Source organism: Anas acuta, chromosome 4, assembly GCF_963932015.1.
Source record: "Anas acuta chromosome 4, bAnaAcu1.1, whole genome shotgun sequence".
Taxonomy (NCBI): Eukaryota; Metazoa; Chordata; class Aves; order Anseriformes; family Anatidae; genus Anas; species Anas acuta.
The window spans coordinates 76,391,260-76,412,850 of NC_088982.1; the positions used below are offsets into that span (position 1 = coordinate 76,391,260).

The window sequence follows — 21,591 nt, forward strand, 5'->3', positions numbered from 1 at the left end:
CTCTCCACTGTAAACCTGGGTCCGTGAGAATAGTGTCTTGCAAGATTGAGGGCAGCTCAAATGCTGGTGTTGGAGCCGTAAAATCCTCAACAGGCACCCAGCATCCAGCATCCAGTTCTCCAGCACAAGATCACAGTTGGTGAGAGACATGACAGCTCGCTGCAGTCATGCCTGCCTTGGGCTCCATTGCAGCTCTGTGGGGCAGAGGGACCTCCCAGGGGCAGGGATTCAGTTCAAGGGAGAGCTGCAGAGAGGTTAAAGTGCTGCATGACAGGTAACGTCCTCTGGGGGAGCATAGGTTACAAATGCAAATATTGATGTATGTCTGTGCTTGCACACAGAGCAAGGCTCTTGCCCAACAGCAGTGAGGAAACCATGTGTCATCAGCCACGACCCCTTGTGCAGGTGGGCTATGGAGGGTATGTTGATGCAGGCTGCCCTCTGCTCCTGTGAAAAGCTTCCAGCCCTTCCCAGCGGCCCAGCTTCTCTGAATGCGCCATGCCAGAGCAAGCACTGCTTTTTTGCTCTCCCACTACTCCCACTACTATCTTGGTGAGGTTGGGCAGGGAACTGCCGTGGTGCTGCTGGAACACAGCCACCTCCTTCCTCTCCAGATGGTGTAAATTAACCAGCAGGTCACAGGGACACTCATTATGGGACAAATGCTCTGATTACAGACTGACCTGGCAGCCATTTCGCAACTACTTCAAAAGGGCAGGTATGAGGAAAGGGCAAAACTGTCCACCAGGTTTCTCAACACCCTGTCTGAGCTCCAAAAATTTACTTACTTGGAGCACTGATTACAAGACCCTTACTACTGTTGTATATGGAGTGGTAATTCGTGTTGAGAAAATGGTTGATATTAATAAAAAAAGGGGGAGATTTGGGAATGTGGCCATGGGGTTGGAAAGCCCCGTGGTTGAGATAACATTAGACTCTTAACGATGAGGCCATCAGGAATGTGAAGAGTTTAGGGGGAACTAAGAAGGGTGATTCAGGAGACTCCACGCAGTCTGGGGTTGCTTGTTCTCCAGCCATTAAGGCATGGAAGTTTCTGGGTGTTTGCTGTTGTTATATTCAAAGCTGTTTGACCAATGAAAAGTTGTTTGAAAAGGACTGGCCCTGACAAAATAAAGCCGGCAGAGGATGCTGACAGCACAGAGATGTTTTGCACAGCCTTTGCACGGGCTGTTGCTGGCTGAATGCCTTTGTAGGCATAGCTTTGCTTATCTAAAGCTTTTTATGGCAGAGGTTAAGGCTTGGGGTTATCATGACAGTCACAACAGAGCTTGAAAAACAAAACAAATAGTTGGCAGTGTGTAGTGGGGAAAAGAATATTACATTTGTGGTGATACAACTCTGGAAGCAAATTCTTTATTTAAAGATCTTTTTCAAGCATTCCAGTACATCCTTTCTGTCGCACTGTACATTTGAGTATATGAGTTACAAATTTGAAGACAGATGTTGTTTAAAAAAAAAATCAAATAATGAGGGAGGTGGGGGAAGGGAAATTAATATTTCAATAAAATGAAGTAGATTAATCATGGACAATGATTACACCAAACATAAACATCAAACCTCAGGAGTTACAGACAGTCCTAAGGCAAACTGTGAAATGAACATTCTACTTGTCTGTAGAAAGTTATGACACACGCCACTGCCCAAGCATTTGATGTGCTGGGTAAAGGGGGAACTCCAGTGAGTATTTGTGCATTGAGAACAGCAGCTTCAGAACCAAGCTGGGGAGTTGCTACAATGGATGTTCATCTGGTTTGGTACGTGATCAATGGACCTATAAGTGCGTAAGTGATCTTCCTTAACAGAAATGACTATTATACCAGTTTAACTACTGTTTTGTGCTACTGCCTTAGCTAGAAACCCTGATGCCTTTGACAACAGCACATATGCCTGCTGAGACAGAAAAGGTCATCTGCTACCCCAATTCATGTAGAATCCTGTGGTGATTCTCAGCTCCTCAGAATTTTCATTTCCCCAAATACATAAAAGGCAGTAATGTCTAAATTCTCTCTCATCCCCACTCTCAACCACAAACAGTGCTACATGGTTATTCACCAACCCTGAACTTTTCAAACAAAACAGGACTAGTTGTTAAGAGGGCAGTGCATTAAATAAGCTGTTACAGCTCACCCTCATTTCTATTTCTTGCACTACCATCACCTTCCAGACAGACCTGCTTTCCTCTATCATGGCTGCAAATGAGGTTCTACTGTAGAGAGTTCCCTCTATGAAGCATGAAATCCCACTTTCTGGGTGGTAGAGAGACCAGGCTGCAACTCCAGTTGCAGTCTGAACAGCTCTCCTAGTAAATCCTCCATCAACAGGCTTCCTGTGCCTTCCAAGTCTTCACAATAAAAACAAGTAACAAGCTGGACAACATTTTTTGCTTTTCCATACCTGCAGACCACCCTCCTGCAGTACCTGTATGTTAGAGAAGTAGCACTGTTCCAGGAGGAGTGTTCAGGCAAGAAAATAATGCTTACTAGATAGATCTCACAGAGTTCAGAATCCAGCTCAAAAAAGGCAGGAAAAAATAATAAAAAAAAAAAACTTGCTGTGGTTTGTTCAGTAGGTAACCTTTAATGTTCAGTTGAGCTTACAATTTAAGAAAAAAAAATAATTCTTTTAATTGATACAACAGTTGAAAGAGAGCTAGAGAGCAAATTGAGATTCTGTTGAATTTCATTCATAATTTAAGATACAAGTAGATCCTGCAATAATAAACCCCTTTGATAGGCAACTATTGTTGTAGACAGTAGATAATTAGCTTTTTGTTGTAGACAATTAGCTTTTATTCCCTCAGGTTAAAAGAAACCCTGTACTAGGCAAGATAATTTTGCATGTTCTTGTGGCTTCAATCTGATCATTTGTAGAGCTGCTGTAAGTAGCAGGAGGCCTGCTGACTAAGGAGGAAAAAAAAAATACAAGCACACCTTCATTAGAGCAGATCAGTACGTATTTCTGGTGGGGAGACCAGGTGCTGAGAGGTTCCTTTGCTGGGTATTATTCAGGGTGCTGCTAATTTGATCCCCTGGTACCACGACAACAAGACAGTTGTGTTTACCATGACATAACTTGATTCTTCCAACTTTCATAGTCCATGCAAGAGATTTTCAGTGCCATACACTGAGTCCCACTGAAGGCGTTGGCAAAGCCCACTCTGTTTATGTGCTATTGGTGCCCAAATAGCCCCAAAACTAAAATGGAAATGCTGAGACTATTTGAATGACTCTTCAGTAAGAAGTGTCAAATGACTGAAGAACCCATCACTGAGGACACTGCAGGTTTTGCCTGATTTCCTTGAAAAAAACAAAGTCTGGCACAGTTGCCATTTAAATCCCAAGGGAGTTTACTGTCATGGTTGCAGGAAAAGGCAAGGATGTTGTTGAGGAGAAAGATCCTGGTAGGGGCGTGTCTGTACAAAATGATGATTCTGACTGGCACTTAAAGAGTCTGGCAGTGCAAAAAATGAAGTCAGAAATCCCCACAAACCAGTGTGAAGGTGCCTCTGTGCTTAATGGAGAGAGGACTGGGCAGAATACTGTGCCACTTGGCAAGGAGTTTTGTCTTAATTGGTAGTTTGTTTACTTTAGAATGAGATGCAGAAAACTAGAGGGAACAGGCAGGGAATAACCTGTGCATAAGAAATGCATCTTTGTAGTCTTTTGTCAGTTGCTCATTAACTTTTGCGTAGAGCAAAACAACTAGTATCTGTTAGATACGTGTGCTAATTGATTTGTGAAATTCACTGGTAGCTATACAAAGTGCCTGTTGTTTTTCACCTACTGGTAATCTTTCAACTTCAATGTGTTTTAGTGGTTCAACAGGCAGGTTGCACTGCATGCTAAAATCTTTATTCCCATCCACTTTCAGTCACTACGTTTCAGTGTCGGGAGATGCCCCTTTGCAGCAGGACATAACTCTGAAATTAGCTCTGCTTTGAGCAGGAGGCTGCACTAGATAACACTGAACATTCCTTTGTAGCCAAAGTTTTCCTGTGATTGTATAAAGGCAGTAATATCTAATCACCTCGTATTTTGGAAAGCTTTGTCTTATCCCTTCCTTTCTATAATACAGAAGCAGTTATGGATGGATCTTTCCTCTGAGATGACAACCAGTCTGTTAGAGGAAATAAAAGTGCCCAACAACTTCGTTATCTATGAAATTTTCTAACAGATAGGGAAAAAACAAAAAATGCCCCCAAATCTCCAGTTAGTATAAAAATGATTTCATTTTACATATAGGTCAGTGCTTGGAAGTTATTTTAACTGCCAGGCTATTCCTCAGAGCACCTGCTCTTTATTTGCAGTGTTACTCATTACCAGCCTGCATTTCATACTACGCATTCAGCTTGGCAAGTATCCAGTACTGCTCAAAAAAACAAACATGTACTTGTCACAAACACCCCCGGCGCCCTTGACATCTTCTGTCTGGATACTGGCGTTTGCCACCGAATGTGTTGATGGGGCTTGTCCAAATCCCTATGCTGCTGCTCATGCCTGTCTGACACTTGACACCAAAACTGCCCCCACAGCAACTCCCTCTGCAGAACTGACTCTAACCCTTCCTCTGCCCAGAGTAAGATGGCTACATGCTGTGGCTAACCCTCAGCTGAGAGCTATCGCACTTGCTATTTCAGCAGGTCAGCTCCTCAGTGGGAGTCACCAGTTCAGGTTGCAGTGCAAATGGGTCAAAACCACATGGCCAGCACAGCTCTCCAAACCTCTGTTAGGTGTTTCCTCTCTGCAAGTGCTCAGGATCAGGAGAGGCTGTCTCTTGCTGGTTTTACTACAAACAGGCTGTGGCGATTTTCAAACCTACCACAGGCTGGGAACTAGAAGTTCTCAATCAAAAGTGACCTTTTGCCTCAAGTAAAACAAGGCTGAGCCCAGGATGAAACATGTTGATCTCAGGTGAAGACTGAACCCCAGTGCTGGGGCAATTCTGGGGAGAGAGAAGGGATTATAATTGTAAACCAATGACACACTCATTCAAGATGCCTGGGCAACAGCAACAAATACAATAGAGATTTACAAATACTGATTCATGAGTTTTTTATACTTATGAACCGAATATTGACACTATACATACCATATAATACACCAAGCAATGGGACAAAATGAGCATACTCTCTAAACACAGAGAATTAATGCTGTCGGTACAATGCTGAGCTCTGCAGGGTGCTCCTAGGCCTGCAGCCAGAGGCGAGGAATGTGGAATGACTATCTGTGTTGTAACCCTGGGCCTGCAAAGGGCTAAAAATAATGAAGATGCCTATGTCACACTCAAAAATGAGAATCAGACCAGGCATCTCAGAAATATTTTTCCTTGTTGTAAGGTGGTTTAGTATCAGGCAATTTTGCTCACTTCTGTTCATTTCATTTGGCTGGTTTGTTTGGTATGTAAAATGGCATGGTTGGAAACAGCTAAAATCTACTGTTGCAAATGTGGGAAGAGCCTGATTTTTCCTCTGCCCTTATTTCCTTACAGCAGGGTGATTCAGACGCCACAGGAATTGCATGCCTGATTTGGAGCAGAGGAAGAATGAGGTCTGACAGAGCCATGCTGGGACAGCTCTTCGCCTGCTGCCAACACGCTGACATGTCACTTGCAGTCTTGTCACAGTGGTGAGCTGAGCTGGCTCAGAGCTCTGGCCTTGCTGGACACAGACTCCCAACAGAAAGGAAAGCAGATACATTTCCTTTAAGTACAAAACTACCTTTTGGTGTCCCAATATCTGACACCCACTAGAAACAAATCCCCCAAACTTACAAAGATTACTGTACGTTACTAAAATGCTCACTCATTTCTCTAGCTTTCTTGCTTTGAGCATTTTACACCTCTCTGTATACCACGAGGAGACCCAGGACATCCTGACTAACTGAAAAAAAACTTCAGCAGAGGGCAGGAAAATGCTCATATATTTATGAAGAAATAATAAACAAACTCATTTCTTAGACATCCAAAGAATCTTGAATAGAAAACTCTTTGAAATGTTTCTTTTTTTCTTAGGGGGAAACAAGGAGAATATTAAAAAAAAAATAAAAGGACATTGAAATTGATGGGAATCTCAGCAATTCAAAATATGTGCTGCTTTTTCCCTCCTACACACTTCTGTTAAGCCACTGGCACACCAAAGACAATGCAGTGCAAGGGGTTGCTGCATGGTCCACAGAGATGGTACAGGCTTTAGACCCAACTGAGAGACGTTCCTCTCTGTCCAACAGCACATGGCTCTAGCCTGCTCTGTCTCTTGGGAGCTGAAGGATGGCAGATAACATCAGTGAGAGCCTAAAGCCCTGCAAAGCAGCACTGTCTTAGGATGTTGTTCAGGAACACTGAATGCCACTGGCACCAGAATATATCCACAGACTAATTGCTTCTGAAACCTCCCCCTTGTGTTTCACCTCTTTCTGGAAACACGGGGAGTTCTGGGTGGCTGTATGGCAGAGGAAAACAACAAAACCTCTTTTTGTCTCGCTAGGAAAACTGTGTGCTTGTTCCCCTGTGGATTAATGTACAAAGAAGATGGCGCATGGCTCAGTCTCAGACTTTCACAGCTGCCAGGTAACTAAGAGTTCTAGGTAATACAGGTTGGTGTGAAACAAATGTGCAATAGCTCCAGCCTCAGGTGGAGGCCTAGAGACTTGTCTATGTGAACCAAGAGGTGTAAAGAGCTGCTGGGACTAGAAACCCAAAGAAATAGCTGCCTCAATGCCAATCTGAATAAACAAGCACAGTAAAATGCAATCAACTGCAAGCAGTAATGTGACATTACGCACCGAGGGAGCGGTGGCATCTTTCGTAACACTGAAGACAGGAGAGATGAACAAGACATTCAGCCAGTTTATGAACAGATGGATGTGCTCTCTTGTAGCACACTGTGTCCAGATTATTGCAGGAAAGGATAGCTGTGGCAGGACTTCATGCCCACCTCCCACTGGAGGCAAAACTGCGGCTGAAGGAGAAGTTGATCTCGCCATTTTTATACTTTCCCCATGCTCCAAAAGGCACTATGACAACCGTGCTGTTGTCCTCAGTGCCAAATTGCATTGCCTGAGAGAAGAAACAAATTGTTAGCATCATCATCTTGCTTAGAAAGGGAAACTAGTATCTGACACATGGGACAGCATGACACTTCCTTGCTTCTTCCCAGCTCTAATGCTGCAGGTTCTTGTATACCTCAGAGCTTTCCATGGGATATGCCACCATCCAGAACCCTAGTGAGAAACTGACCATTTCTGTCTGTGCTGATGACATTCAGCACTGCAGTAAACTGCAGTTACTGTCCAGCACAGTTCTGTGGCTCATGAAGTAAGTGCATCAATTGAAATGTCTGTATGTTTCTGGCAAGGATATGGCAAGGATATTCCTTCCCTGCTCACCTGCCTGCCAGTCTGCAGGAATCCCAGCTTCTCGGCAGCTCCCGAAACATGTGGTGGTGCGGGACCCGGCGAGGAAAGACATATGTCCCTTACTGCATCGGGTTTGGGAAACATTATGCCGCCTCCCTTCTGTTAGTGGTAAACCTTGTGGAAGCTGTTTCGTGATGCTGCCGGCAGCCAACAGGCCCCGGGGACCCCAAGTGCTGCTCTGTGGGGTCCCCGAGCCCCGTAGGTACTTTTGGAGGGATGCAGCTGTGGCAGGGAGCCTGAGCATTGCTGCTCAGTGGGAAGGAAAGGCCAGACAACTAGACTACTGGCCATGTAAACCAGAATAGTTCAATTCACTACTGAATGCATGGTTGTGTTTTTTTTTTTTCCTTTGAAATACAAAAAGAAAAAAAAACACAAACAAGTGCACCAAGAGTAAACAACCATTTCTTCATAGCTTAGTTTTCTGCTTTTGTCTTTGCCATGTGCTGAAAAGGACCCAACGGAGCACACTGAGCACCTGCACAGTCTGTGTCATCAGTCAGCTGCATTACTTTTGCAGCAGAGCTTTGGTGCTTCGAGAAACCCTGGCATTACCTGCTCAGTAACAACATGGGCAGCTTCAGCAGGATCATGGCACTGGTTAATGAAGTCACAGATCTCCTGACTGTTCACCATGAAGTTAATACCATCTGTAGTAAGGACCAGGAAGCTGTCATCTGCATGATGTAACTGAAATAAAGGCACAAAGTATGCACAACAGTAGAGCGAGTGCTGCAAGGTAAAACCGTTGCCTTGATTTTTTTCGGTTGATTTTGGTTGGTTGTGTTTTTTTGCATTTGTTTTGTTTTTTACCTTCTGTTGCAAAGCAATTTTTCTGGGAGTTCTGCCTGTTCTTTGTGCATGAGAACTAACTGTTCTAAGAAGCAGCCCTCCCAATACACTGAGGCCAAAAGACCAATGCTATATACATTGCCCAGTAAACAAAATGCTTCCTTAAACTAAGGATTTCAGTATAGACACATTAAGTGCTGCGGTCATCTCCTAAGCCCCTCAAGCCACTGCTTTGTGTTGGACTGAGAGCAAATGAACACAAAGTTCCTCATGCCCCAGGATGGGCATTGGGGAAAAATATGAAACAGAATATGACCTAAGATGAGAGCCTTGTTTTTTTCTTCATGCAAACATGAATGCAACTGTGCTGAATACCTAGTTGTTAACCTGTTTTCTGGACAATTGTAGAGCTATGTTAAGATGCATGTAACTGCCCTTCCCTCTTCCCTTCCTCCCAGGTGTATGACCCTCTACATATTGCACTGTTCTCAGTGATGACTTTGTATCAGTATTATCCTCAAACTTAGGTATCTGACCGCAAGCTCCAAACCATTTGACACCTTGGTATTTCAGTAATGGATATCACACATGGTCTTTCTTCACTTATCCTATATTATATTGTGATAATTGGGATTTAGAAGTTAACCTGGTTCCTGGTTGAATTTACTACTAGGTCCAAATTGTCTTCTGCCTTTAAGTGTCAATCTGAAATAACTTAATTAGAATGAGTCTTGCATTACTTCACCACTAAAAAAAACCACAAAGATTGGTTCCACCTGTGTACACTGAGTGGTTACCACTACATGCTTTAAATATCTATGTTGCCCCTTAATCCAAATGGTGCTGTCTCTGTTAACCAGGCCTTCTTTTACCTGAACCCTTTTTGTTTCTGGCTGGGCTATCACGCCACTGTTCTTAAGATCCAAATCTCCTATGCTCCGCGTCATTGCAAGTCTACCATTCACGTGTGGTTGTCCCAAACTGTTCCAGGCAACGAAGCCACCAGACTTCCTGATCCTGTCCAGAGGCACAAAAGAGAAAGCAAATGTGAATTACTGATTCAGACTGAGTTACTGATTCCCCTGTCTGTTAGCTGCAGTTTCTGCCACTCTCTGCTAATGCAGGATGGGGTACTGAGGACCTGAGCGGAAAGACTGAGATTTGTTTTTTGCTGTTTGAAGGGTTCCACAGAAGGAATGAGAAGGCTTTGTCCTGACCTGAGAACCACAGTATGTTCTTCAGGTCTTGGCTTTCACTTGGCACTCTTGCACAAGTCTTTGAACTGTGTGGACATGGCTCGGTACCCAGCCTTAGCCATGCTGATCTTACTGCTGTGACAGTTTTTGTTCGCATAGGACTTTACAAATACCCAGTCCCCTAAATGGAAGCAAATGACATAATAGAGGCTGTGCCACTTTCTCTTTAGATTGGAGTGTTATGTTCATCTCCAGTCTTTTTCCCAGGTCCAACCTGGCAGCAGCACAGACTGACTGAAGCTCTTCCCCAAGAAGCCATAATATCATCCACCAGGTACCTTTCCTTCTCCTCCTTCCTTTCTGGCGTATGGTCAATAGTGAGTTTCATAGCCTTTCCTTTTCGACACAGCAGGGCACGGCTGTCTCCCACACTTGCCACAACCAACTGAATACCATCCTGGAGCAGGGCCACTGTCGCAGTGGTCCCAGAGTTCATCAGAGTTGCTACAAACATCAGAGAGAGAGAGGTTTTAACACTGCCTTAAAGCATGGGAACATTTACAAGACAGTAACAGTGCCAATTGGTTAAACCAAAGACTTGTGCTCTACGTTACCAGTAAGTAACTGCTTTTAAGTTTAAACTAAAGCTATATATCTATTAAAAATACAGTGAGTAAACATGCATATAGGATTTAGGTAGGGGAGAGAGAGAGGAAGTGGAAAAGATAAGTATTTCTGTGCAACAACATGGCTCCATGTAAAGAGAGCTAGTGGAGTAAAAGCAGTATAAGGTGCAGTGGCTTCTTTTCAGCCTGTAGCAAATAGGTTTTACTTTCCACTGGTTCTTCTCAAGATACAGGATTATTGTCTTTATCCCTGGACACAGTGATTGCATGGATAGCCCACCATAAAGCTGACAGTTCTTTCCTTCTGTTAGGTGGTAAAGTGGGCAACTGAGTAATTGTGATTGTAGCTGCATGTTGTTCACCAGAAGAGAACCTCCAGATCATTCCTTACAGTCTGTAGGGTTCTCCAGTTGCTGTCAGAATTATTAATAATCTACTTCTAGTTACCCCAGGTTTGACAGGAGACAAAGGGTTCAGCCAGCAGGCACTGGCTTTTTTGAGAAAGGGACTCAGCTCTCTTCAGACCACACAGATTTGTCGGAGGTCACAGTACTAAGCCAGAGCTGCATTCTGCTTTCCTTACATTGCAAACAAGTGTGGTCACCTGGCAGTGGTGATTGCCTCTGGGCAATCTGCCCTTAGCACAGGTGGGATGACTTGGATTTTTGCTGCCTAGAGGGCAAGCCAGAGCTCTAGCTGCTGTCTTCCTCTTCTGACAGGGCAAGGAAGTGATCTTATCTGTGTTCAGAGACCAGGTTGGATTAACTGTTGAATGCAAACTTTCTTGTTGCAATTTCTTACAAGGGGTGAGGATGTGGGGAAGAACATGCTTAAACTAGAAAATACCAGTCTGCCTAATTTCAGAATAGATGTGAGGTTTTATCTGTGGTGAACGAAATGCCAAAAGAACTGCCTAGCTCTCATTTTGGACTTCAATGTTTTTTGAAGGGAAGTGCACTTTTGCAGCTAGTATCACATGCAACACTGGCTAGGGAGAGCTGGCTGGAAAACACGAAGTCCTGCTGACTTGAGCTCTGTAAGTAAAACACCTGGCTGGGAACAGCAATTGCCACAAATTCACAATGCAAATCCCTTTGGAAAGCCCTCTGTAAGCCTCTTGTAGTCTGGCGTTTTCTAGAAATTGGTTTTAAAAGCTAGCCCATTGCACAGAGAATTTTTGTGTTAATTTAGGAATGAAAATCCCTGGTTTATATTCCTACTTTCACATGAGTAATGGTTGAAGGTGTTCCTACCACTGCTTCTGTAGAACTCGGCTGCAACCACATGCGCTCCTCCTGTCCCTGGCCCTGCAGCGCTGGCCCCCAGGGTGGTGGCATGAACCTGAGACAGGACCATACAAGGCCCTGAGAGATGCATGGAGCCTTGTTGTAAGGTGAAAGCAGAGAGCTCATGAAACAAAACAACCTCTCAAAACCATCTAAACTAAGCTTGTGTTATTACTTAAAACAGGTATTATTACTGCTGCGATGGCTTGGTTAACCAACTTAAGCAATAAGTCACTGGTAAACATCCACCATGGTGGCACAGAACACATCTTGGACTACGTTATAGTTGTGATGCAGACTACTGTATTCAAAACCATGCAAATGGCCGTAGCATCTGAGTATTCAGGTCAGCACTGACATCTTGCTTCTAATTGGAAGCAAGGACTAGTCTGGTACAGGCTCACTTTGAGGCATATTATGAAAATAAGGTAATAACAAGTAGCAGTGTGATCAGAAATTTTTGTAGATACAGTAAAATACCTGTTTTAGCCAACAGCAAAAAGTGACATGAAGAACCTACATAAAATGACCTTGTTTATTTCAAAGAAAATAGATTTTATATAGACATCAAAATTAATGCTGCTAGTCTCCCATCTCATTACTTATTTTGGAAGTATGCTGACAAACACATATGGTTTCAGAAATGGTTACCATCCATAGCCATTCATTCATGATTGACTGCAAATATTTGGTCATTCAGGTGAATCTGCGTCTTTACAGTGCCAACTATCAAAGCCAAAAGAGCTGCTATGAGGAAGCAGAGGGATGGTACTTGAGAGCAATCGAAGATACCATACAGAATTGCAGTAATGGTCATAGCGACTCATTCCTTAGAAATGTGTACGAGTTAAATGGCTCTTTAAGAAAAATAAATGCCACTCCTGCTCACTTCTCTGGGACCAATTCACGATCTGAGTAAGGTTGAAGAACGTGGATCTAATTAGACTAAAGGGATTATGTGATCTCTTGCACAGTTCCAAAACAAAGGAGTGAGGATGGGGTAACGTTTCTAATGCTTTACTATGACTGCTGCTAGGTTATTTAATAACACAAAAATATATTGCATCAGCACGTCTACTGGTTTTTAAAATTAAAGGGTTTATCTTGTTTACCTAACAGTATCACTATAAAACTAAGATCTTTCAATAGGTTTTTAACACTCACTGGACATTTTTTACTGCAAGTCATCTCAACTAATGTGACAAAGAGGATGTGTGAACCTTCCAGTAGTCCAGGCTAGAAACCGCCAGACTCCTTCACCTGGGACAAAATTCAGCAGATCTCTCTTTCCACTGAAGCCCAGCATATAGTGTCCAGGGCCTCCAGTTCTAGAGCTGCTGACCAGGTACAGTGTCTGCCACAAATAACACGTACACAGAGGCAAATGGGAAATTGACCCAGGGACTTTGTTCAAACAAAATAAACCTGCAACACTGGAGATGAAAGAATAAGGGCTGCAAAACAGGGGAGGGTAGTCACTTTGGGTTTACCCACGCTGTCTTTTGCAGGGTATACAGGAAGTCCTGATGAGCTGTGTGAAGTCCAGTTTGGCCATATTTGAGACTTACACATGCATTTTGTCCAGGGATGGGAATTGCTGCCACTCTTGCTTTGTCACTAAAACTGTGTGTCAAAACCAGTTGTTCTTGAGTCCAAAAAAAAGCTACTTTTTTTTTTTTTTTTTTGGGCGGGGGGGGGGGGATGTTGGTAAGTAACCAATTGCTAAGTCAACCAAACAAATACATTGGTGTAAGATGTAGCTGTCTCATGTATGGTTACAGCAGCCACTGTACAGAAAATTTTCAGAACAAAATACAACCCAATCTGTTTTCTCAAGGTAGTTTTCTAATAAAAATAAATATCAAACAAAAATGGAGAGTTCAGACCAGTAACAACTAAAATGGAGGCATTTTAATGAAGGGTGCTGAATGACTTATTCTGACCTTTGGCCAAAATGCAAAGAAATACCCCTGTAATATTGTAATTTGCATCTTCTACCTTGATTAGATAAAAGTTTGAACCCTTGGATAAAAAAGCTGTCTTTGTGTTGTTGATGTTATGCAATACTTAAGCAAAATTTCTGCAGCTCTCCCTTTTCCTCAGTGTTGCAGGTTAACATATTAAAAGAAAGAATAATCATGTGCTTGAATTATAAAACAAAAAACTACTTTTTAAATTTAATTATTTTTTAAGACTTTCGCTGTTTACTCAGTAAGTTGCAGGAGTGCCTTTCAAATATAGAATCATCAGAAAATACCTGACTAAGTTTTATTAAGATGGCTATTCCAGAAGTGACTAGCAATGTGATTAGAGTTGGGTGTACTGAATGTGGAGGGCAATGGAAAGCATGCTGGCCTGTTGTTTTCTTTGCATGGGGGATTGTGCCTGCAGTCAACAGAAGCAGTAGCAGTACCTTAAAGGACCGTATTTGGCTGGGACAGGGTTTGTTTCCTGTTTCTCCAGAATGATGTTCTAATTGCCTCGAGCACATGGTTCACTTGTTTATTTCTGTCCCTGCTCAGGAAAGCTATTCAGCTTTTACGTTTATTTTTTTTTTTTTTTTTACTACCAGTCAAAAGTAACAGAAAACCCTGTCCATCTCTGTTAGTGGTTGTCACATGGATAATGATATGGTTGTTCATTGTGAACTCTCTTTACTGTATACTGTACGTTAAATAAGCTGGGATTTAACAGTGACTGGATATATTTGAATGTGTGGAAGTGAAATAAAGGGAGTTTCCAATAAGATATCAAACACTGTGCTTCAAGGCTCAGGCATATCTCTGAGCTCTTAATTATGAGAAATGATTTATGTGGGGGACAGCTTATCCCTGATATGTCAGAGGAAGTTCCTTATGCTTTTGTCTAAAACTGTTGGAGGGGATACTGGAACGGTCTGCAGGTCAGTATAGCAGTCCAGCTGCACTGGACCTGCATGCCAAGCACAGCAGCAATATTGGAACGCATACGTACACCTGTATTTTTTATTGAAAGCTCAAAGAAAGTATTACTGCACATATTTTCCAATTATAATTGCAAATAACTACAAGCAGCAGTGTTCTTGAAGACAGAGCTAAATTTTCTGACAACGCATGTCTCTAATCCTATTACATGTGTGCCAAATGTTCTCCCCCCCCTCCCCCCCCAAATATTATTATAAACGTTGTGCTAGCCAAAATCCATGCAATTTTGGCTCTAGAGGTTTGTCCTAGGAGTCATGGTCCTTGTAACAGCCAGGCACATGTTAGATGTTTTCAAAGCAGAGTAAAGATCATGATCAAGTGCTCTATCTTTCACAGATGCAGTGAAAAGGAGCGTACAAACCCTGGCAGGCATATCAGTGGAAACAAGACTAAGCTATTTTTTGCACTTGATGAGCTCTGGCAGAGATTCATAAAGAGGTTGGTCTTGATGAGCATCCAGCATATCCCAGATACCTGGTGTTATGCAACCAACCACCATTTTCAAAAAACTTGGGCAACTCTCTTGAACATCACTTCTAGAATAGCCATGGTTATTCGGACTTTTTGCCAGGAAACTGAATCAGTTTGTAATTAGTCTTCTAACAAGGATATATGCAAAGCATTGAATCTTATGTAACTTTAAAAACAGAAGCAGCAACAAAAACATAAGCACCAAATAGTCATCAGAGTATTGAACTTTTTATGAAGATAAACAAAAAGCATGCCTTGTTCATAAATCTGCACTTGTCTGTACACAGTGCTGCTCCACTCTTTCCCTTATAGCTTGATTTCCAGCTAGGCAACCGTCCGAGAGCACTGGGCACTTCCAGATCCTGCTGGCTCCTGTGAGAGCACGCAGGCATTCAGTCTACCTAAGAAATGCTGAGTACTTTGCAGAACATGGCCACAGCAGATGTTAAATGATCGCTTTTCCCCTTCATGTTTTTGAACCTCGAACTTTTTTTAATAAAGAGGGTTTGTTTGATGTCTTGATAGCTGTTATATAAATTTGCTGGCATTTGCGTTGTTTCAGTAAGGGGCCCTACTTAGTGAGTTAAATGGTATGATAAAATGCAACAAGTAGTTCCAAAATGCTCAGCTTGCTGTACAATTTGTATATCAAATATTTTCTTTGTTCATTTCTTCAAGTCTCAACTACAAAATGCTATAATCAGAAACTGTGTTCAGAACAACAAAGTATAGTATACTCAGTATGGTTGCCAAACATCCTTGTCAAGGAGTTGCTCTGAAACTTGACAATGGTCACAGGCATGAGGAAAACCAAGAGCTGTCTTAATAACAAAGGGCTGGGGTGGAGTACAAATAAAACTAATTACCATGTTACTAAAAACAGAAAGGTCCCGATCCAGTGAAGCACATAAGCTTGTATTCAGATGTTTTCTTGAAAATGGGCTTCCAATATAATGTGGAAGGAAACTCTTGGATGCAAAAGCTTATTGGCTCTACTGATAAGCCTCGCATTAGCTCTGCAGAAACTGACTTGATAGGTCAAAAATCATTTGGGATTCTTTACCACATTTTTTTAATAACAGAGGTTGTCTTGACTATAAAATATAATATAATGGAGAAAATAACTTGACAGATAAAATTCCACCTTTTTTAAGGGCTGTGTTTCAGAACCTGGGACTTCTTTTCCTGGTACGTTAGTTTGCATCAGGTAAGAGGAAGGATGTACTTCCCTCATAGTGCTGCAACAGCCACGCTTCCTGCCCTGCCAGTAGATGTTTAAGTCTACATAGGTTTGTGTAGAACTTTAAGTGCAGGAAACCACTCCAATAATAGATTATTTTCACTTGCTTAAAGAAGTAGGCCAAAAACATGGTATAACTTTAGTCCCTAAAGGACTTGTTGTTTTTTTGTCTTTCTTGGACAGAAAGCTTTTCCCATTTATGCTCTTATAGAACCACCTGCTGTATCACCAGCATCTGCAGCAGCTCTCTGCGACGCTTTGTTGTTGGTGGTGGTTTTTGGTTGGTTGTTTGGATTTTTGTTTGTTTTGTTTTGTTTTTACACAGTGGGTAAACTAACTCTTGAAATAGTTATCTTATTGCAGAGGAAACTCTTGTGACAGAAATGGGACAAGGACCTTCCCAAATTACTCCCGATAAGCCCCAGGAGCTTTAACTGGAACGTCAGACGTGTGTAGTCTCTAGACATATACAGGAGAACTTGATGAACAGCCAGGACTAAGAAATCTAAAAGTGCTAGTGCTGGCTTTACCACAGCCAACCTTGTTTTCCTCTTGACTGCTGTTTTCCCTTTCATACTCAGCTACTCTGTTGATTCTCTTTGTGCAGAAGCAGTACTGGTTGTATTAATTGTGGCTTACATTCCTCCTTGACTGCAACGGCCAAGTCAGAAAGGGGAACTTTTGACAGTGTTCCTTTCAGCTCAAGGGAATAACAGCTCTTCAACAGGGAAAAAAAAAATATGAAAAAATTATCACCCAGGAAAGTTATGCTGCTTGCTAATTTAAATTGCTGCTTGCTAACTTGAGAAATGCTTTTCTGGACAGAATCATAGTAACAAAAAATCAATTAAGATTATACCGAAACTCAGATTAATAACTTCCCCAGTAAATTTGACCTAGACTTCTTACAGCTTTTTCATTTTTAGGCAGGTAAAGCATAATTGTTTCATTTGCAGTAAGTGAATAGAGAAAAAAGCTATGTTAAATAAAACTGTTTTCAAGAGGTTTTTAGGATGTCTTAGTTCAAAACTATTGAGCAGGTAAGAAAATAGTCTTTCCCCACACCTATAAGAGAACAGAGTATTTTTTACCTACCGTCAGCAGACAGATGAGCATGCCTTTCATATGCATTGTTTATTTCTAGAAAAGCATTGTTCAAAACATTTTCCAAGTTTTCCTCCTGAGCAAGAAATTCTCTGGAAACAAACAAAAAAAATATTTTTTTTTTATGAGAAATATTCACCTTAACCGATCTCTTCTGTAGACTTATTTCCTCCCTGATTAATGCTGGATTACACTGAAAAGGTAATACTGTTTTATTAACAACTTGCACTGGAAGCACCATCTTGTAATTTTGTAAATAGATCAAGTGCTTCTTCCAACAGCCACGCATGTGACATGTAGCTCCAGAGGAGCATCAACAAGCTGTGCAGGTCAGCAATTGCAGTGCCCCCCACCTGACAAGGGACAATTCACATGCTCTGTGTTTCCAGCCATTTCCTGGAAGGTGGATACAATCACATTTTCTTTTCTCATCTTTGCAGGCTTGTTCCATGGGGCAGGGAGTACACAGAGAAGTACTCGATGCCATGTCTGTTGTTAAGGGAAGTGTTCACCATCTGGTGTTCCTGCTGCCCCTTTCGGACTAAGTGGCTGTATAACAGAGGATGACTAGCGGCAGCGTGTCACCCACAGTTCGTTTTTGGCCCTAAAGAAGGAAGCTCTACGGTAAGTCATTTGCCACATATTCACTCAACCCACACTTACTTGATATATTTTTCCATGTTCTTAGCACAGAAGTCTGCTGCCGCCACCCCGCCATGTCCATCATAAACTGCAAAGTACAGGACATCCTCTGTCAGCTGAGCATAATCAAAGCGGTCTTCGTTTTCCTTCCGCTTGCCAATGTGACTAGCACAGCCCACATTGCTCAGGCTGACTTTGGGAATTGGCGTCCCATACTTTATGCTTGGTGGGAGGAGAATAGGTTCATCAATGCGATTGTCCCAGATGCCAAATGTGTCCCATGTGGCAGGTCGCCCACTCCCGTCTGGATCGAAGCGGGATGCACGACGTTCAGAGGTGGAACTGTAGCACTCAACCGTTGGACGCTTCTCGTCTTGCAAGAGGCGGGACGTCAGAAGGGCTCTCCGTACTTGATACCCTCCGTTTCTTACCAAATGGATTAAAGCAGCTGTTGACATAACTTGTCTTCACAGAGAATTGTAGGAACGAACAAACGTTCAGCAATAAAAGACAGTGGCTGGAATGTCTAAGAACAAAAAGAGAATCCATCAAGAAAGAAGCAGCACAGGAAGAGGGATTTTCAGTTACATCATTCAGGAAACAATTTCACAGTCAGAGGTTGCTAATCATGCATGGCACAGCACTGCCTAGAAGAGACTACAGAACGATCTGCATGACTCATCGAGAAACAATCCTACACAGATCAGCCAACATCTACAGTTCTAATAAGGAATGCTGCAGATAAATCGAAGTAAGGAATCCTCCATCAGGATAGCCTGTATTTTCAGAGGTAGCTAGGGTTGTGATGGAGCTAGTGAGAGTGATAATGACCTTGTTCCAAGAGCTGACTTCCTGCATAAGAGACATGACATTACGTTCTGTTTCATTTCATTAGTACTTGCATTTTACTTGTCAAAACAGACTCGGGAAGTGAATTGTGATTTTTATTTTTTTTCAGGCCAGGAACCACTAAGAGTGTATCCATAGACATGTACAATTACTCACTTGAACTTCACAGAATGGAGTCCATGCAGCTCTGAGCTTTCTGTCTGGCCTGATGTTCTCTACTCAGACCCAACCCTGAAATGGGATCTCTTGGGAAACAAGGAGACCAAGTTCTTCCACTGACTTTTATTTGGATGTCTTTTCTGGTCCAGATGCATTAAATGCACCAGCTGGCTCAGCACAGCTAGAACCTGATTAATGCTTATTCATCTAGGATGCTGAAAAATACAGAGATCATCTTATTTAACCATTTGCAGAATAATGCTTAACAGGATGAAAGTCAAACAAGCTGGGGTGCATTGGGTAATAAGTCCACATTGTTGCACCAGATAAGTTTGAACTGGACCACCAGATCCCTGAAACTAAGCGTGCTAGGTTTTCAGCAAGGAATTGCTCTTGTTATTGCTAAATGTTTGTGGGTGTGTTGGGTAGTTACCGAGAGCAGAATTACAAGTGAAAGATGTTCTATACTGTAATGAAGGGATTAAAAATAAACAGGCTTGTGATGAACGCTAATGCATCAAATGGCACAAATATCTGATGTAATCCAGCAGCAAAGAGCAAGCAATACATGTACTCCTGAAACACAGTTATTCAGGGCTGGAGCAGCCTGCTGTTGTATTCCAGACAGCAATTGCAGCTGTGGTTTTGAAATACTGGTTTAAACTATTTTTTTTAAATCCTGCACAAAATCTGTGCTTGCAGAAATTTTCAGTCAAAGGTAGGTTTGTAAGCAGTTGCTTTATTAGAAGATGGCTGTGACATGAGCTTTCTGCAGGCCTACAGTAAACCTGTCATTCACAGCTCAAAGCATATAGTTCTAGACGCCTCTTGGCTTATCTTGAATACACTTCCTTATGTGAGGAAATATATGTATTTATTTATCATTTACAGCGTAACAGTTCACTCAATAAATACCCGACAAGCTGGGAATCAATATTGTAACAGATGAAATTGGCCTTGGCTACCAGCTGAGTGCAACTGACCAATGTCGAGTGATCTTCCATTTTATTCCTGGATGTCTGCAATATCTCACCCTTATTTCACTATACTCACGGGTGCTTAATAACTCATTTACTTTCTTGACTGTTTATTTTCTGTTGCCCTTGACTCACAGCAACAGTATGGTGAAGCACAGCATGACAAAATCCAAAGCCTGCCAACTTAGGAAACCCGCACTCAGATTCACTTCCGTCAGCTTGAAAGAACATGAAAAACCAGCTATATTTAAACTTCCCAGTATCCACATATCCACAGCATGATTTGGAAGATTAATCCAAAATACAGAGCTAATTAATGTGTTTATTCCCATCAAACAGATCTCTCAAAAGTCCTTTTTCTCCAGGCAAGCACAAACAGCAATGGCTGGCTTTTCTCTGCAAGCAAGGAATAGGAAACGGAGCTGTAACTGCCGTGATGTAAATAGTTAGGCTTTCAGCTGGCTGCAGCACAGGCTGTACTTTCCTAGCGGATACGTTGCCAAACCCTGAGCAAGTCTATCGGGGACAAACAAGATGAAGGCATTGTAAAAGGCAGTGCTGGTGCTACAGCCCAAGTGCGTGCAGCAAGGCTGTAGATGCTCCATCTGATCCTGATAGTCTGCACCTATTTAACTACAAAAATCGTTTTTCTAGATAGCCAAGAACATGCAGTAATTGCGGTTAATGATTAAGCCATAGTTCAAGCTGTATGGTGCCCCTTTGGCAGGGTGGCAGCTTCACGGCAGATGGAAAGTCTCCATACCGAGATGAAAGAAAAAAGGAAAAAAAACGCCACAACCCAAGAAGAAAGCATGCATGCCTGGCGCCCCACTGAGCTGAATACCTGCAAACCGGGACGCGAACCCCTCAGCACGCCCTGAATAAGGTGAGCTTCCCCTGCCGCCCCCCGCCGCCCCTCACCGCTCACCTCCTCCCGTGCCCGGCAGCCGGCGGCGACCAACGACGCCTCCCCCAGCCTGCTCCGGACACAGGGCGCTGCTCCCGACCGCCTTCCCCGAGGCCGCCGAGCCCAGCAGCCCGGCCCCCCTCAGCCCGGCCCCTCGCCGGCCCAATGGCGGCGGCGGCGGCGGCCGAGCCCCCCCCGCCGCCCACACCCTGCCTGTGTCAGCGCCGGGCGCCCGGCCCAGGCGGGGCTGTGAGCAGCTGAAGGAGATCCGGACAGAAAAAGGACGGGAAGGGAGAAACCGTTTTGGTGTCCTTTGAGTGCCTGGTTCTCAGGCTGGTACGCGTGCTGGGCCGGGGTGGTGGTGGTACGGCTTCAGCAGGCGCCCAGGCTGCGGTCTGTTCCCAGTGCTGCCTCTGGCACGGTTTTCCTTCCTAGGAGAAGACGCGTCAGCTGTGCATCAGCCACCGTAGGACTCGCCTCCGTCCATCTTGGACAGCTTGCTTCTGTTACTGGTAAAGCTTAGAAATAAAATCCTGCGTCTAAACACCGTATAGATTCTGGGAAGGCCAGATAAAAAACACGATTTGGACAGCCGTTTATTAAAGCAATGGTCATGTTTCTGTACATAGCAATCCCATCTTTTCTGAAAAGATCACTAGTAACCAAATGGTTGTTTCATATGCTTGAAACTTTAAATGGCTTTTGATTTTTCAGGCAGCTTATTGGGAAACAGAAGTAGATTATTGCTGTGCTTTTATGCCCTATTCTTACCTACAGGATAAAGAAAGTTAGGATAGGATGCTCCTAGCTGCTTGCATTCTGCCTTTGGCATTCTCCATTCATAGTGTGTGAGTGGTACAAGCTGAATTTGCCCTGCAACTTGTTACATTGTGAAGCCCCGGTTAGGGGCTGCAGCGCTTGAAAATAGTGCTGTATGTGGTTCAGT

General features: G+C 43.0%; 1 protein-coding gene and 1 long non-coding RNA gene across 4 annotated transcripts; one reads left to right on the forward strand and one right to left on the reverse strand.

Moving 5' to 3' along the window:
- Positions 1-1,358: 1,358 nt before the first annotated feature.
- Positions 1,359-21,107, reverse strand: PPM1K (protein phosphatase, Mg2+/Mn2+ dependent 1K). Of its 3 annotated transcripts, XM_068682171.1 has the most exons (9): positions 20,667-21,107; positions 18,759-18,976; positions 17,775-18,279; positions 17,103-17,203; positions 11,814-11,849; positions 9,760-9,925; positions 9,098-9,242; positions 7,989-8,123; positions 1,359-7,074 (listed from the first exon to the last, which is right to left on the reverse strand). In XM_068682171.1, the coding sequence occupies exons 3-9, from the start codon at positions 18,209-18,211 to the stop codon at positions 6,943-6,945; spliced, it is 1,152 nt and encodes a 383-aa protein (XP_068538272.1). In that variant the 5' UTR covers positions 18,212-18,279; positions 18,759-18,976; positions 20,667-21,107; the 3' UTR covers positions 1,359-6,942. The 3 variants fall into 3 exon arrangements, with proteins under 3 accessions (XP_068538272.1, XP_068538271.1, XP_068538273.1); XM_068682170.1 differs by lacking the exon at positions 18,759-18,976 and having other exon boundaries at positions 20,667-21,106; XM_068682172.1 differs by lacking the exons at positions 11,814-11,849; positions 18,759-18,976 and having other exon boundaries at positions 20,667-21,101.
- Positions 20,263-21,269, forward strand: LOC137856569 (uncharacterized). The gene is made up of 2 exons (XR_011096592.1): positions 20,263-20,624; positions 21,081-21,269. It is a non-coding gene; the product is annotated as an uncharacterized lncRNA (long non-coding RNA).
- The last annotated feature ends 322 nt before the right edge of the window (positions 21,270-21,591 follow it).

Bases quoted from the DNA above. Each gene is read 5' to 3' on its own strand.
- PPM1K (XM_068682171.1), bottom strand. From the start codon at position 18,211: ATGTCAACAGCTGCTTTAATCCATTTGGTAAGAAACGGAGGGTATCAA. The intron at 17,204-17,774 runs GTAAGTGTGGGT...GTTTGTTTCCAG, and splicing joins AACATGGAAAAATATATCAA to AGAATTTCTTGCTCAGGAGG. The intron at 8,124-9,097 runs GTAAAAGAAGGC...CCTTTATTTCAG, and splicing joins CAGAAACAAAAAGGGTTCAG to TTACATCATGCAGATGACAG.